Source organism: Solea senegalensis, linkage group LG4 (genome assembly GCF_019176455.1).
Source record: "Solea senegalensis isolate Sse05_10M linkage group LG4, IFAPA_SoseM_1, whole genome shotgun sequence".
NCBI classification, from domain to species: domain Eukaryota; kingdom Metazoa; phylum Chordata; class Actinopteri; order Pleuronectiformes; family Soleidae; genus Solea; species Solea senegalensis.
The window spans coordinates 22,346,999-22,363,494 of NC_058024.1; the positions used below are offsets into that span (position 1 = coordinate 22,346,999).

The 16,496-nt window shown below is 40.8% G+C and overlaps 2 protein-coding genes across 4 annotated transcripts; both read right to left on the bottom strand.

Annotated features, from left to right (window-relative positions):
* Positions 1–451: 451 nt before the first annotated feature.
* tusc2a (tumor suppressor 2, mitochondrial calcium regulator a) lies at positions 452–3,841 on the bottom strand. The gene is made up of 4 exons (XM_044023860.1): positions 3,546–3,841; positions 2,918–3,155; positions 876–996; positions 452–779 (listed from the first exon to the last, which is right to left on the bottom strand). The coding sequence occupies exons 2-4, from the start codon at positions 3,064–3,066 to the stop codon at positions 714–716; spliced, it is 336 nt and encodes a 111-aa protein (XP_043879795.1). The 5' UTR covers positions 3,067–3,155; positions 3,546–3,841; the 3' UTR covers positions 452–713.
* A 563-nt stretch (positions 3,842–4,404) lies between these two features.
* On the bottom strand, positions 4,405–16,150 carry LOC122768117 (ras association domain-containing protein 1-like). Of its 3 annotated transcripts, XM_044023856.1 has the most exons (7): positions 15,705–16,150; positions 14,008–14,365; positions 12,364–12,482; positions 6,234–6,338; positions 5,859–6,144; positions 5,659–5,774; positions 4,405–5,564 (listed from the first exon to the last, which is right to left on the bottom strand). In XM_044023856.1, exons 2-7 carry the CDS (start codon positions 14,324–14,326, stop codon positions 5,418–5,420), a joined length of 1,092 nt encoding a protein of 363 aa, XP_043879791.1. In that variant the 5' UTR covers positions 14,327–14,365; positions 15,705–16,150; the 3' UTR covers positions 4,405–5,417. The 3 variants fall into 3 exon arrangements, with proteins under 3 accessions (XP_043879791.1, XP_043879794.1, XP_043879793.1); XM_044023859.1 differs by lacking the exon at positions 15,705–16,150 and having other exon boundaries at positions 14,016–14,141; XM_044023858.1 differs by lacking the exons at positions 12,364–12,482; positions 14,008–14,365; positions 15,705–16,150 and adding an exon at positions 8,603–9,092.
* Positions 16,151–16,496: the final 346 nt, after the last annotated feature.

The window sequence follows — 16,496 nt, forward strand, 5'->3', positions numbered from 1 at the left end:
CTCCATAACAAAATGTCTCTTGACCCGAGATATTCAGCTCAGTAAAACATTTATTCAAGTATTTCCAACTAAGAAATCTTAAATTATTTACAGGTCATTATGTTCACTAGTGCAGGTCTGAGCTCCGGAGACTGCAGACATGACGACACAGAACATGTGTGTATGTATGTGTGTATATATATATATATATATATATATATGTATATATATGTGTATATATAGATATAGATATATATATATATGATAAATATCACAATCCTTTTTTTCTACCCTGTAATCACAACTTGCATCCCTCATACACACACATTCACTCAGACAAACTTAAGTGCCCACATGTACATACACAAAGACACAGAGTCTAACACATCTCACAGAAGGCATAAACTCTTAAAGCCTTTTTCACATCAAGTAGATTTTTTTTTCCCTGCATGAAAATCACAAGAGGCTCAAATATTGAATGTATTCTTTAAGTCTGCTTACATGTCAGCTGGGTACTGGAAAGACAATCTGTACCATCACTACTTATTGTGACTCTTAAGATATGGATTGAAGTGAAGAGGAAACTCTGAACAGCTGAACTGAAATGTATAACATTTCAATATATCAGTTTCATATGACAGCAGTTCCAGTCTGGACCGTGACTGGGACGACACTCTGAGATGAATACCTGCGGCTGCACCTCGTGGCAGATCATTCAGATCGGATGCTTTGTTTTACACCTCACAGAGGATGATGGGGAAATCTACATGAATGCAGGGGTGGTCGAGCTTGACAATTCCCTGAAAGATAGGACAAACAATATCGAGGTTCACAGTAAATGGACATTTTAACAGAAACACAACACACCCACGTGATCATTTTTGATCCGAACAAACCTGTGGAATCAAATTTTTCTGGATCCTCTTCAACTTGGACTTCTTTCTGCCGTTTTTTGTCACCACGGTCTCTTCATAGAACTCGTGTGCAAGGTCACCGTCCTCATCGTAATATAAAGAACTGCCAAACACAGTGAGTTAATAATATCAGTTTTGGATTTGCATGTTACAAGAGAAAACTTCAATTCAGAGGTAAGTAAAGAATATTACAGTGTCAGTCCCCCCCCGTCCCCCCCCAACCTTACCTTAAATGGTATTGAGGCATAAAGGCCGTTTATTTTCAGTGCAGAATTTTTGATATGACACCACTCACATGTTAGCTCAGGAGCCTGTGACTTAAATCCAATCCCAAAAAATATATAATACACACACCATCAATTTGACATGATAGATTGTATACTATATGCTATTTATAATGTATGTTCTACATTAATGCACAGCGATCACAGTCCCTACCAAAGGGTAAGTGTAAACAATAAGCCCAGGCTTACCTCTGCCCTAAAAGTCCTTAACAATAAGAAGCTGATTTTTTTGGACAGGGGCCAAAGTTGAGCTGAGAAGGATCCAAGCTCAAGAGGGCGATAAGGAAAGGCAAGGACAGCTACAGGAAGAAGCTGGGGGGAAAAAACTGCAGCACAGCAAGATGAGAGGTGTGGCGAGGCCTGAAAACTATCTCTGGCCAAAACGTCAGGAGTGGACCCGACTCTGATGACAGTGAGTGGGCTAAACAAACTGACTCTGTTCATAACGGATCTGGTTCTGCACCCACCCACCAGAGCACAGACCTGCCAACAAGGCTGTTTGACACCTCCTCACTCCACCACTGCTGATAAGGTGAGGAGGCAGCTTAAGGTCATGAAAGCTACAGGCCATGATGGCATCAGCTCGTGGACTAGTGTGAGGAAGTGAGTGAGAGGAGGACCTTTGTAAAACCTCTCACCCCATACATCTTTCAGCAACAGACAGCTCCTCCCACAGTCTAGGATGGAGTGCTTCCACAGGTCCTTCATACCGACTGCCATCAAACTATACAACATCAGCTGTGTTATAACACTAAAGGAGGAACACTAAACACTGTCAAAATTGACTGTAATTTTGCACAACAACAAATAGGTTTTTCATTACTCACACAGTATGTCATATCCCTACTCAATACACAAGTGTAATAATTGTGTGTCACTGCACTTCTCCTTTTCAGCTCACTTCCACAAAATAGGTTTACTGTTCTTTGGGTACTTTTCTATATTTCTAAACACGTTTTTTTGCATCCCTATTCCATTGTTCACTTATATTGTTATTGTTTGCAAATTTTTTTGCATTTGTATGTTTAATACTGTTTATTTTGTATCATAGTGTAGTACTGCCTGCTCTCGACCCTGCAACAAGTTAATTTCCCCAGTGTGGGATCAATAAAGTAAATCTAATCTAATATTTCTATTATTTTTTTGTTTAATCTTATTTATCCTAGACACTGCCTACAGTTAGTTTCTGTTCTTTTATCAATTCTTAATCTCTTTTTATGTTTTGCTGCTCACCTTTCTGCTGCTGTCAATATTTAATTCACCCATTAGGTTATTAAAAGTACTTCTTAATATGACCTTTCTTTGCTTATTGCTATTTTACCATATGTGTTTTAATTAGGTGATGTGTGTGTAAGTATTTCTCATTTGTCCCACTGAAGCAGAGCCTTTCCTGAGAAAACTGTTCATTGCTGATAACTGACTATCCTGAATAACTAGAACATTATTTGCAAAAACACACAGAGATGCTGAGCATTACAAATTATATGTTGATTGGGAAAACCCTGGTGGCCTTGAGGATGAGATTGCTGAAGATGAACTGCAATGACATTGGTTTGTGTTTGCTTGGGTAACTTCATGCATGTAATTCCCATTTCTAGCCACTTACTTTCTGTTATATATGCATTAAGCTTCATACGAGCATCAAAAATTGCTTTAACGTGCCTATTGTATGTGAGAGTAAGGCAGGTGGAAATCTCAAACACACACCCTGAACATTTTCAGATGTTTTTTTTAATTTACCTCCGCCTGGTAAAAACAAATGGGGTGGCATTTCTGGAACCTTTGAGACGGGCCAAAGTTTGCTCGTTCCCTTCGCTGGCTGAATCGCCGCCAGATCCACTGCCTGAGAAAGGCCAGGCACCTTTGGCTTTGGATCCACTTCCTCCCATCCTCAGATAAAAGGCATTTTCATTCTCCGGTTAAGGTTTTTACTCTGGCTGGTGGCCCGACGCTTTCAAATCCAAGTCAAAGTCAGGATCTGAGAAGTAGAAGTGTACAGATCTGATATTCACTGCATAGTGGCGTTTAGATGACTGACACTGCTTTAAAGCCTTGTCGTTGGCTCTATAGCACGATTTAACGCAGTCTGTGACATTGAAAGCGTGTTAAATGAATGTCACTTTAATTCGGACAAGCCTGCTCACACATTAGCATGTCCTCTGATGCTTAGCTCGCATTACTAAGTGCTAGCAAGCTAACTGGTGAACCGATTTGTCTCTAAACGGAAGCCACTATATTCATACATTTAGTAATACTCCTGTACACATACTATTTTCTCTATCTATATATATTTGTATATACACACGCAGCTGTATCTAATATGAAACAAGCTTCTTGTATTCGGGCTGTGCGGCTAAAAATAACTCACCTGCAGATATAGGTCAGCTAGCCTGTTAGCAACTGCCACTGTAGCCCCGCACTAGCCCAACAAGGTAGATGTCTCCACAACTAACAATGTTATTATTGTCCTACACGATAAAAAAACCCAAAAACAAATGCAGTGTCACAAAAGTGACTCGTGATTAATATCGTACCGTTGCGCACATCGTTACACCGCCCTTTCCTGTCATAAACGTACGACCAGTAGCAACGAAGCTAGTGTTAGCTGTTTTGGTCTTAGCAACGAGGTGGTCAGCTGATACTTCACCGACGGCAGCTCATTAGTTAAAGGGGAAATGTGTTGTAACTACTCAGCATCATCTTAGACGTGTTAATGTTAATACTATCCACATGTTCTTAATCGCTTAAGGGACAAGTGTATGTGTGGAAATCGGGTTAAATGAGGTACAACGGCAGCTTAACGTTTTCCGACTCCTGCTTCTTGTATGTAACTATTTCATGGTTTCTTTATCCCTGACAGTAAACTGAGTATCTTCAGCAATGTACGGTTTGGAAAACAATGCATTACATTTTGTGGTATCGTGGTCCTGTGATGAGCTTTGATACTATCTTCAAATGCCACCATTGACTTTGATATTATCTTTAAAGACCACAATTGATTTTAGTACCTTTGATGATACATACAACAGTATATTGTCAGACACACTTATGTAAGAGTGATCATGTGACTGCTGGCGTAACTTCCTTGAATAAATAGTGCCAGATACTGGAGTGTCTCAGTTTTTTTAATTTAAAATATGAAAAATAAAAATTAGCAAAATCCCTCTTATTTTTAGCCCAATAAGAATGTCACCTAGGGTGATACTTTACAAAGAAAATGCAAAAACTTGACAAAACTGGGAAATACTTTACTGAATGCAGTGCAGATTTGCCCCACATTTTTTGGACAGCTACAACATGTAAATATGTGCATAGATGAATACAATGAAAGTATGGTGAAAAACAGAAGACAAACATTTGCTTTTAAAACAAATGGAAAGTTATAAGGAATGACAAACAGAGTTCAGTGAAACACATGTTCATTCAAAATACCAGTCAACCAGAGCGACTTTGCAACATTGCTCTTCCGGACATTCGTGATTGCATACATCGTCATACATTGGACATACACACACAACTAGCACTAATACTAGTTTTAAAAAACAAGGGTGGCACCCATCAAGGGTTGCTGAGAGGACATGGCATGCTTTTGAGACGGGGACTAAAAAAAAATCCTGATACCTGTGAGCAGATTTGTTTTTAACTTTTCTAAAGGGTGACAGTGGAGGAAATGTCAATGAGGTCTTAAAGTGAGGTTTGATTTTGGGTTGTTTAAAACAACACATTTAATCTAAAAAGAGGGGGCAGGGGATTGTCATCTGGAAAAATAACAGAAATGTAATTTCAAAATGATATGGAGCTCAACTTTAACACAATTTCTGCAATTTCTAATTATGTATAATTGACAATAATAATAATAACAATAATAATAATAATAAAAAACCATCATTGACACTTTTTTTTAAAGCTAAAGGGACACAGCTAAGGTACAGGATAATTATTCAGTTCCCAAACAGGGATGCAACCGCCGTCTCTTCTGCCAGTCTTCATTTCTCTCCACCCATTCTCTCAGGCACATCAGACTCTCCAGGTGTAAGGCACTTCTCATCTCTCACATCATCTCACACGCACATTCGCGCCAGCTCTCTCTCATTGTCTTGCGCCCTGACTCACTCACTCGTTCACCTAAGAGGCGTTTTGAGTTGTTTCTCTGGGATCTTTAGATGCAGTGACAACTGGTCATCTTCAAATGATAAATCCAGCCAAGAAGTGCATGTTTAATCCCGAGCACAGGGGCATCTCAGCCAGGGGTTGAACCAGCCAGAGCCTCCTGCATCTTAGTGCGGGCCAGAGCGTATCGCTGCACTATTTGCTTGACGTGTTCTTCTTCTTCACGCTGCAGAATACGCAGGAAGTTCTTTAACTCGGGCATGGAGAAAGCATGCCACTGTAAATAAAGAGGGGAGAAAATGCATTATTCCATGTACAGAGCATTACATAACCATTTAATGCTATTTTCCCCATGTTTTCAATGCACTCACATTGACTTCTCCAGTTTCGTTTTCTTTCAGCAGAAAACTCAGGACCTTCTCATTGGGTCCAGCAACCAGACGCAGGCGGAGGGGTTGCTCAGTATCAGACAGCTTGCGAACATAAACTGAAGGAAAGACAATAACAATGTTACCTTTTTACTTTATTTTAAATAAGTACGTCATATGACGTAAATGTGATGAATAATTACCTTGGTCATGGCGCTCGCTGCGCTCAAACAGAGCAAACTTTGCAGGATTGTCCACCACAGTAAACTTTTTGAGCAAAGCTTCAATGACCTCGCGGGCAGAAGTGCGAGAGCTTATGTGCAGGTGCTTGGATGCATCCTTTGGCAGGTAGAAAGAGGTGCGACGCTTCACTACACCAGCCTTCCTCCCTCCACCATCGTGACTTCCTTTCTTAGGGGGTGGAACTGACACGGGGCGAGCCAACTTGAACTGTACCTTAACAAAGCCGGTGTAGGAGCCATCCTTGTTCTGTTGAGAAGACCAAAGATGTTAAAATACAAGGTTCAAATACATTTACATCAAAATGCATGGACGTGATGTAATTTATCAGGTCTCACCATGTTCATGAACAGATTGCTGTTGATCTGAGCATTGTACTCCTTCACCTTCTGCTGGATAGTAGCAGTTGTCAACTCCTGCTTTCCACATTCAGTTTGCTCATCCTGTAGGGGACAATGAGTTACAGAGTTTAACCACTAGATGTCACTGTCCACCTCCCAAACATGACAAGAGAGGCAATAAACACTTAGACAGCAACATAAACATTTGCCTCTTAAAAAATGTCATGTTCAGTAAAAATGACATGGCTTAATCAATAAATGAATTTCAACATGCCACAGTGGTTCTTAAAAACTCTTAAAAACATTGATCACATTAAAGGAAAGGGCATATTTTGATTAAGTTAATTGCCACATCTTTGAGATGACAAACCACCAGTTGTGTTTTGTTAATTGACTGTTAGATCTGTCTATTTCTGTCATTTCCCCCACCCAACACTAGTTGCATCAGACTCAACTTCCTGACAACGAAGCACAGGCAAAAACGATGATGTCAGCTCTGCCCAATCCTGTTGGACTGCTCAGATCCCAGCTGTGGGAGGGCTGAGGGGAGGGAGGGAGGGAGGGAGGGAGTGTGTGTTTGCGCGCGAGCATGTCACGGGGACTTGCAGCTGTCTCATGATTCAACCCACAGTTCTGCGTTGCATTCTTCAACTTGGTATTCATATATAAATAGCCTCCCCACTCAGACTCGCACACTGCGGGAGATACAATGCCCTCCCTTGTTTTACAGGCACATCCTATGTAGTCAGCTGCCTCATCAACCACACACTCCCAGTCATGTTTCAGTCATGCGCATTTGGCCACTAACATCTGCATGACCGTTAAGTAAATTAGCGCTTTTCCTGTCCAACAAACTTTCAGCATAACTCAGCAGAGACGTCGCAACTAAATTTGCCATTCTGTACTTCAGCTCATTTCTGACAGCAGAAGTAAGAAATTTCTTTTTCCGGCCTCTGCTTCATTTTGAGAATGAGACGGACTTTTGAACCACAGATAGTCTAAAGTGCTATTTTAAGCATTAAACTGGCCGAGAAGATTAGAAATTGATTTCAAGATCAATAGAAGCAGGCAAATGAAAGACTGCAGAGTTAATGTGCAACTGTTAACAAGTCAATAAATCACCACAAGTGCCAAGATGGGATTTGTAACAGTAGGAGAAAAGAATGATGATCTGAACTGTGGCTCCAGATGCCTGTAGAAGGAGTGTCATATAAATGGTGTCAATTATTGTGTAGGATATGTCAGCAACAAATAAACAGGGATTCCTCGCAGAGATGGAAAACTGTCACTGTTAGTGTGTTTTACAGTAAACATCTTTTTTTCCCTCTGCGAGTAAAAATGATACCTAAGTGGGAGTGGGGAACAAAAACATGAGCAACATCCCGTGACTCATGTGCAATTGAGAAATTAGTGTAAAAGAACTCTGTGAGACACGAGTGAATTAATAGTGGGCGTAAGGTTGAAACTTGAGATGAGTTTGTACGTCAAACATGACATTTTGTGTTGCTCTGATAAGGTCAGCGGTGGGTATGAAAATTGAATTCAATTATGTGCATGGGTTTAACAAACACCTCACGTGCATTTTTTTAAAATTCACACAACTCAAGTCTCAAATGTGTTTACTTAAAACTGGAGGAACCAGAACTCCACCCTTTAAATTGGCGAGCATCCTCTGCGGCAGGGTGAGCTAAAAACATACATCACACCACTACTAAACTGCTGAGCAGTTTATCCTGACCTCTGACCCTAACAAGTATAAATTATTAACCCAACAGTCAGAGAAAGAAAGAGAGCAGAAGTATGGCAATTGTTGCGTTCCACAATAGTATTGCAACAACTGTCACAACATACTATGACAGTTGTTGGGTGGAACCTTATGTCTGTAATTTAGCCTCCATTGGTTTGTATCCTTGAAATGTGCAAATGTGTGCACATTTTCTGAAACAGGAAACAAACTAATGCAAGTTCAAATACACATCATGTCATGTTAATTATGTCAGAACTTGGCTTATCAAGCATACATCTATTCAAGTGGAAAACAAGAATTGTACATTTGATAACTGTAATTCACGAGGTCCTGGAATTACTTAAAAGACGCTATTCTAAATAAATCACTGCCCATTGACGAGATAGACAGTATTTTCAGGTGACTGACAAGAAATATTAACGATTATTTTCCTCAGATTTGTTTTACCCCAATACGTTACGCGGTAATATCGTGTATCGTTCCCTTCCCAGAGGAGGGTGCCGCTTCATGAGTTGCCCATCACCCATCTTACTTCCCTTTTCTGCGTTGATGTAGCACTTTCATTGAGCCATTACATTCTTTTATTAACATTACTACTGATGTCATGTCTCCTTCTCACCTGCTTATTAACCTTTACGTTGGGTTTCCGGTTTTGGGGGAAGAAAGAGGTCCGGGCGGTGAAGTACTGCTCAAATTCGGACTCGGACTCCTCGTCGCTGCAGTAGCCGCTGCTGGTGGAACTTCCCCAAGTCATTTCGAATGAGGGAGTTTTGTCCGAGGTGCTGTTCGCCGTGTTTGTCATGCTGCCTGCCGCTTTAAAGGAAAGTCGTACAAGCGTCGACGGTCGAAAAAAAAATGGAGCTACACCGAAACTTTACTAGTTTTAACTGAGTGCGGAGGCGATTCGCCGGCACGAAAATGACCAAACAGACGGACGGAAAACGTTCGCTAACTCCAAGAAGCTAATGTCACAGGCGTTGAAATATCTGGTTTAAAAAAAAACGGGCTAGTCGAGCAAATACTAATCGCTTTTTTCTCTCTATCTAAAACTTCGCAGCCACGTTACAACTGTACAAGCGCTCTGTGGGAAACAGGATGTAGTCAAGCCCCCGCCCTTGCCGCCCCACTTCCTTCCCTCCCCCCGCCGAGGCACCACCCATGTCCGTTGGGCTGAGTTTGGAAAATACACAAACTCACGGAAGCCGCCCGCGATTGGACGCCGAGAGGAAATTCCAACGTGTCCGCGGATGTTGCCGCAGCCCCTTCCCCTTCCTCCCCGCTGAAAAGGACCATGTGACAGTGGGACCCTGTCTTCATGTGCACATTAAACAGCGTTTGAACGGAAACACTGCTTCTTTATCTAGTTTGTTACGCTTGACACTAGAGGGCCTTGTTCAGACTGCCGGAAAAAAATCAGATTTTTTTTAACTGAAACAGTGCTTTATTTTCTAGTCTAGTAAAGTTTTACACTTTACAAGCTATGTCCAGACCTTTTTTAAAACACTAGTGAAACATTACTTCACAAATCAGTGTGTTAAGCTTGATACTCAGGCCTTGTTTTGGCATTTGTTAAATTTTATTTTATGTTTTTGCAAATCTAAGAGAATCAACAGCCAAAATAAATCATTTTAATATGATTTAAACCATATTTGACCTACTGTGTGCATATTACTAGCTTATCATAGTGACAGCTGGTTTTATGTGGGGTTGAACATTAGTGGGGAAAAAATTTACTAATTTTCTCTTCGATATTGCACTTGTTTTGTTTGCTGTTGGATTTAACATTCAGAGAAATGTCCCCTGTGACTGTTAAACCTGCTATTAAACAATTTGCACTGTTGCAGCTGATTGAGGTGGAACTGGTTTCCACATATTTGGTATGAGGCTGCATGTATTTATTTATTTTTTAATCACAGGATAATCCATTAATAATTAAGAAAATGACAGCCGATTGGTAGTGACAGTAGTTAAAACAAGAGTCACTTGTGTTGTGGTAGAGACCAGTAGTAGACGGTCACAACAAGTCAACCCATCACCCACTGCTGCTTTTAAAGCAGAACTATGCAGTAATTTTACCCAAATTCAACAGCTTTGTAGTAATTGCGATGGTTAAATGTCTTATATTGGGGAGATTGGCAGCTGTCTCCACTCCCCCTACTGTCTGTTAGCGGAAAACCAGCCTTTCAAGATCAGGGTCGCCAAACCCGGAGGTCTCGCTCCACAGCTTGTCCTCGCCGGCCCCGTTGCACACAGTCAGGAGAGGGGAAGGGAAATATTTTTTATGACGTCTAGTGACAATAAAGCAGTATGGGTGATAAGTGGGTGTCATAAAAATATGTACTCCATAAGAGAAAAAGGCGAAAAAGCGACCAGACTTGCAAAGTTCCGCTTTAAAGGGACACAGCGCACGTTTAGCCACCAGTGCAGTGGCCCTTGTTTCTGCTGGAGTCAGAAACGAACAACCATTCACACCTACAGTGTCCAATTTAGCTCTGCATGGTTTTGGACACATGAACATGCAAACTACACACAGGGAGAGACTTGAGCCTGGATATGAACCCGGTGATCTTCTTGCAACAGTGCTAGCCACATGCTCCACCGTGTGGTCCCCATATATTATTTACAACCGTAATAATCATTGACAAAAAAAACTGTGTAAGCATGACTGACTCCATGACAAATGCAGTGTACTAGCAGGGAATTATGTGGAGCCTCCTGGTGTAAACAGAACCGCATTCACATAAAGCTTCATTCACAACAAAGTCACACTGAGCATGTTCTCACTCTCTGCACCAACAGTTAAACTCTTGAAGTCGCAGAACAAAATGATTAAGTCTAACAGGCATTTCCATTGTGCGTTTTTGCAGGAAAAATACAGATGTTATTAATAACATCGACTCTGACTAAAGGGCTCTGACTCACCCTCGTGCCTGATTCACTCTAATACAACACACCACAGTTACTGGTTCCACCTGTGCATTTTCTGCAGTCAAGTCAAAGTGTCTCCTGTCGAAAACACAAAAGACCAGGAACCAACAAGAACCTCATGCTGTACTGAAAAGTTCATAAATGCCTTTTTGTCGTTTCATAGAGTAATAAGTAGCCATTACCGAGAAAACAAACCTTGTGGCCTTGAACATCTACTGGCTCAGGGCGTCGAATTCCTTTATAATCAAATAACAATGATGTGCAGAATATATAGTGAGAAAAGCAGCCATTTTGCTGTTAAAAAGAAAATATTATTTAAAACACAAGATCCCTTCTGAAGCTTGGACACAAATACACATAATAAGTAAATCATGTTCCTCAGGATACTTTCCCAATCTTATCACTTGTTATATGCTGTAAAGTTGTAGCACATCTACAGTGGTCTTTTAAAGGTGCGCAAGAATAAGTGACATCTAATGGTGAGACTGGAGATTGTAACCTCTCCCTTTACTAAGCTTGTCAGGGAACTACAGTGGCCTTCACATAGCAGACAGTGTCCTTCTTCTTCATTTTGTGTGGTAGGTTCTTCAGAAGTGAATAGCACACTGTGTGTTGTTTTTCCTTTCAACAGCAGCACGAGATGGCACAAAGACTCCATAAAGCAAGGCATTTGCCTTATTCTCATTCTACGCAAACCAAATCACTTTTATTTTAAGGGTAAGCGTTACGCTGGACGTTTAACTACCTCAGACACACATGCATTTTTACTAAGAAATGTCATCCATCCATGTTTAATGACTCCACAGATATATTTGAGCTAAATAAAATGTTGAAAACAGTGCTTACTGAAACATTCTGTGTTTCTCAACAGCAAACTTCCCCTTCCCCAATAATCTCTCTACTTCCTCCTTCACACCTGCCTTATCTGGAGCAACCCTTCCCCCCCTTGATTGCCATCAGCAATTATACAGCCAGTTCAGTCATGGTCAGGTCCTTCTTATTGGAGTCTATGAAGTTAGTGGAATTGGGTGAAGAGGGTTGTTGTTTCCCCTTATGACCATAAAACAATCCATCGGCAAAGCATTCCAGCAGAATTACCTTACAGGCAATGCACAATGTACCTGATCGACACGACTAGTTTTGTCACTCATTGTGTTATTTTAATGGTCACTTTAATGGCAGACTCTGATGATAACTTGATATTTAAAGACATTATGAAAAAGACAGGGATGCATGATATTACGGACCGGTATCGGCAGATATTGGCTATAATATGTATTATCGTCTTCCAATATGATTAATGACAACAACTACAGGCTGCTACCTCCTTGACTTCTATGACATGAGTATGAAAATATTGACTTATACTTTATCTGATTGTGGTAAAGCCACATATGAACTATTGGACAACATTAAAACAGTACGATAACTTCCGATAACAAAGATCCTTACCACATTTGTGTCTATGGTGTGCTCCACGACATACGTTTGGTCGAACAGCGAGCCTCCGTCCCAGCGGCAGTCCAACTGAATCAGGGGCCGACAGCGGTAGTGGCACGTGAATTTACAATCTGCAAATGTAGAAAATCCCCGCAACACATGAATACAGACATTTTATTTCATGTTGACGTCATCACGTCTGTCACTGAGTCGTACAAGTCAACAGGGTTATGAGAAATTGTCCTGTACATACTATGATTCTCTTCCCATCTCTATTATTACAGGTAATTGCAACAACACTAAAAGGTCCAGTGTGTGACATTTAGGAGGGTTTATTATTACTTTATTATTTATATAGAAAAAAATATTGAAAATTGAATATACTATCCATAAATATATTTGTATAAGTGTATAATACCTTAAAATAAAATTCATGACAGATCAGATTTGACAGTTGACATTCACGACTCCAAGTGATCCTACATGTGAACACGACTGCCCCCTCAAACGGCGCACATACGACATCATCCACAACACAATATATGTGTGCTCACTCAAGATACTCGAGATAAGACGTGCATGCGTCGATCATAAACAGAAGTTATCGGCACAGAGAATTTGTGGGTGAGGTTTAGTTCTCAAGGGCAGCACGAGCCTCCTCCACTGTAGACAAACAACGCTCAGCGCATGGCTAGAGATAAAAAAGCCATATAAATTCTGATATCACTGTTGTCAGTCATGTCACGTGGTCAAGTGTCGTATATATAACTGATAAAGGGACTCCATACTGAATCTGATTTGAAAGGCGGACGTGCTGATCAGATTTCTGTGCCCACAAAAAACAAATCAATCTACACAAAGAAAAAATCAGATATGTCTTTTAGTTTAGTTATCTGAATGTAAGCAGAAAAAGTGGATGAGTTGTCAAAGAGTTTACGCATCCTTTCTCGAATGTAGTTGCCTGGCACGCTTGGTAAAAAGGGAGGGGTGAGTGGAGTTGTTGCACTCTGCAGTCTCACCATTAGATGTCACTATTTCTTCCACACTGTACCTTTTGTAGAGCATTTGTCACACTTACTCCATTCCCCCGTCCCCCAGAGGGCCACCTTTCATTGCTGCATGCACCTACAAAGGCGTGGTTCTCAAATAAAGGGTCAACTATGTTAGATTTTCTTGTCATTATTCTGTGCTTTTTAAGTCTCTCACTATATAAACAAGTCAACTGCAAACACACTCCTCCAGTCATATTAATATCTATCCTGAAATAGCTTATTATTTTACAGTTCTGTGTTCATGTAGATAATTTGATTCATTTTATAGTTAGATTATAATTTAGAAGCATTTTTATGCCTTACACAAACTGTGTTAAGTGTGTCAGAGGATTTCATTTGACCAAAAGGAGGTAACAGATTGCTGCAAGAGCCTCGAGCACAAAAGAGCACACAGGTTGTTGAGGCTGACTCGGTCTATATATGACGACCAAAACCACCAAACCCATGTCAAAGGCTGCTGTAAAAGGTTCTCGCCTTTTCTTTGTCTAACCACATTTATTTTCTCTCAGAGTTCCTGTCATTTCTGATCACGCATGCAGAGGCGGTCTCGCTCTCTCACACACACACAAACAGACACACAAACAGCCCACAGAAGTCGACTCACTGACACACCGCAGGCTCTGCTTGTAAAGGCCCCAGATGAAGTCTCCGCACAGGTCACACCACGTGGGCTGAGCGTGGCTGCACGGTTGGAAGTTGTGTCCCTCTCCCTTCTCCTCGACGGGCTGGGGGTCGTGGGTGCTGCTCAGGACTCGGATGATACCCGCTCGACTCAGCAGGTCTGGGACCTTCCCCGGGCTGATCCTGAGGGCATTGGTTCTTTCCAGGCGAGGAGGCGAGCAGGGGAAATGTGCGGTCGTCACCTCTATCTGCTCTCTGTTTGTGCGCAGCTCGCGCAGCTCGATGAACTCACCCCACGACATTGTGTCACTCACTCAAGGGCCTGGCTTCCTCTGTTGTCACTGACGAGCAGATAAACACACTTTGAATGATTGAATAAACTCGCATGGTTTCCATTTTGTTTCACTCTGTGATTTGGACACATAATTGCTCGCTGATCACTATTCTGGATGTTTTGTTTGCCTCACAGACACAGGGACGGAGCAGACTTTTAAAGGACCTCCCTGAATGAAAGACACAATATAAATATTCCTTTTTTCAGAAAAGGAAAAGACAGATCTTTACATGAACTTCAACAAAAAAAAATAGCAATACTATTTCAAAATAGGTGCACAGACAGTACACGTTCTAGTATATTTTGATGGCTATACATCACGTCCAAACAATATCATCACTGTCTACCTTCAAATACTTTTTCAGATTATCTTGCCCATCATGACCACCTCCTCCATCACCTCAACCATCTTTTTCAGTATTCTGCATTTTAAATTCTTTAACCTCCTTCTACTGTGTTGATCTTGTCTGTATTATTTCATCCTAACTTTTTTAATTTGTTCTGTTTTGTTTAATCTTAACTTTTGTGTGTTTGATTTATCATCTTATTTGATATGTAAAGGAACCTTGAGTGTTAGAAAGGCACTTACAACTAAAATGTACTATTGTGTTATTGTTATTATTATTATCATACTGGACCAGTAGTTAATTAGCTTGTAAAACTACATTATACTTTCGAAACATACATGACGATTTGCCAAATAACTGTTACAGAATAAAAGGTACAAGTTATTTCCACTGGAATGTCACAAATATGAATATAAAGCAGCATTTAATGCAAATATTTATCATACAACGTTTGTTTTGCCTTTTTTAGGTACAATAATAATAATCTGGTGCAGTTGTTGAAAATTATATTAGTTGTTATAGAAATGGCAATACAAATAGTCATAAACTTAGTTGTATGTTGCCCTTGCTGTGATTTATGTTGTGAATTGGGTTCCCCATTTTTTTTAAAAAAGTGCATCCCCCATATAAACATTAACATAGCCCTATTTGATGGTTTATTATGTGTTGTTTAGGATGGCAGGATGAGTTGTGTGGTTATATAAGGTGTAGTTTGCTGACTTGACATAATTTGTAAAGCAGGTCTCATATCCTCATTTCAACCATTACTGTAGATATAACATGTTACTGTAAAACACTGAACTGTGGCCTGTTCTCACAAGTAGATATACAGTAGTAGCAGTAAGTCCCTAAAATACTGTAAATGAACGGTTCGTTTAGGGGGAAACTCGGGGAGTGGAAACACATACGTTTACTTTAGCCCCCGCAAAAAAAAAAACGATTTCGACTCAACTTCACTTCACTTTACTAATGTAAAACAACAACACGAGCTCAACTTACCCAAAAGTGGAGTGAAAACGCTGCAACAGCCCAGTGGCAGCCGCTCTGTCGCAAACCTTCCATCCGAGGAGAAAAACTTTCCGCAGGCATTTCTCAGAATGAAGTTAACGGAGTAAAGAGGTGAGATAAGCGGCTACACCACCTGGAAACTACATGTTACCAGCAGCAAATCAACCATGTCAACATAACACCGGTAACATCAAACGACAAGCGGCGGCGGCGGGACTTTTGCCATGTCTCTGTTCATCCTTTCACTTTGACACGGCGCAGAGAGACAGAGATGAGACTGAGCTGACTGTGCACACATCCGGAATGTTTTCACATAGGGGGTGCTATCTCCCCACCCCCATACATGTAGTGGAGCTGATGATGTGACGACCTAAATGTGCAGAAATCAACTGCAAAATTGTGTCCTCAATAGAAGTATTTTGTGTGTATATGTAATATACAGTATGGACAATAATTGTCCTGTATTTCACAGCATATTATAGGCACAGTAACTGACACAGCCCACATTAAAGTTCAAATTGAATCATTTTTAGAGCGCGAGACAATGCTCACGTGTCACTTGTCTCCATTTGCTGCAAAAAAAAACCTTTGTACAAAATGTCAAATGGTTGCATTACAAGTACGACCATATTCTTATATATGTCTATAAACAAATCATTCAAAGTGCTAGAGAAAAACAAACAAACAGAGAGACAATGTGGTCGTGTGATGGACGGGTGACCTGTCCGGGGTGTACCTGCCCTATGTCGGCTGGGACTGGCACCAGTGCCCTCTTCAACCCTC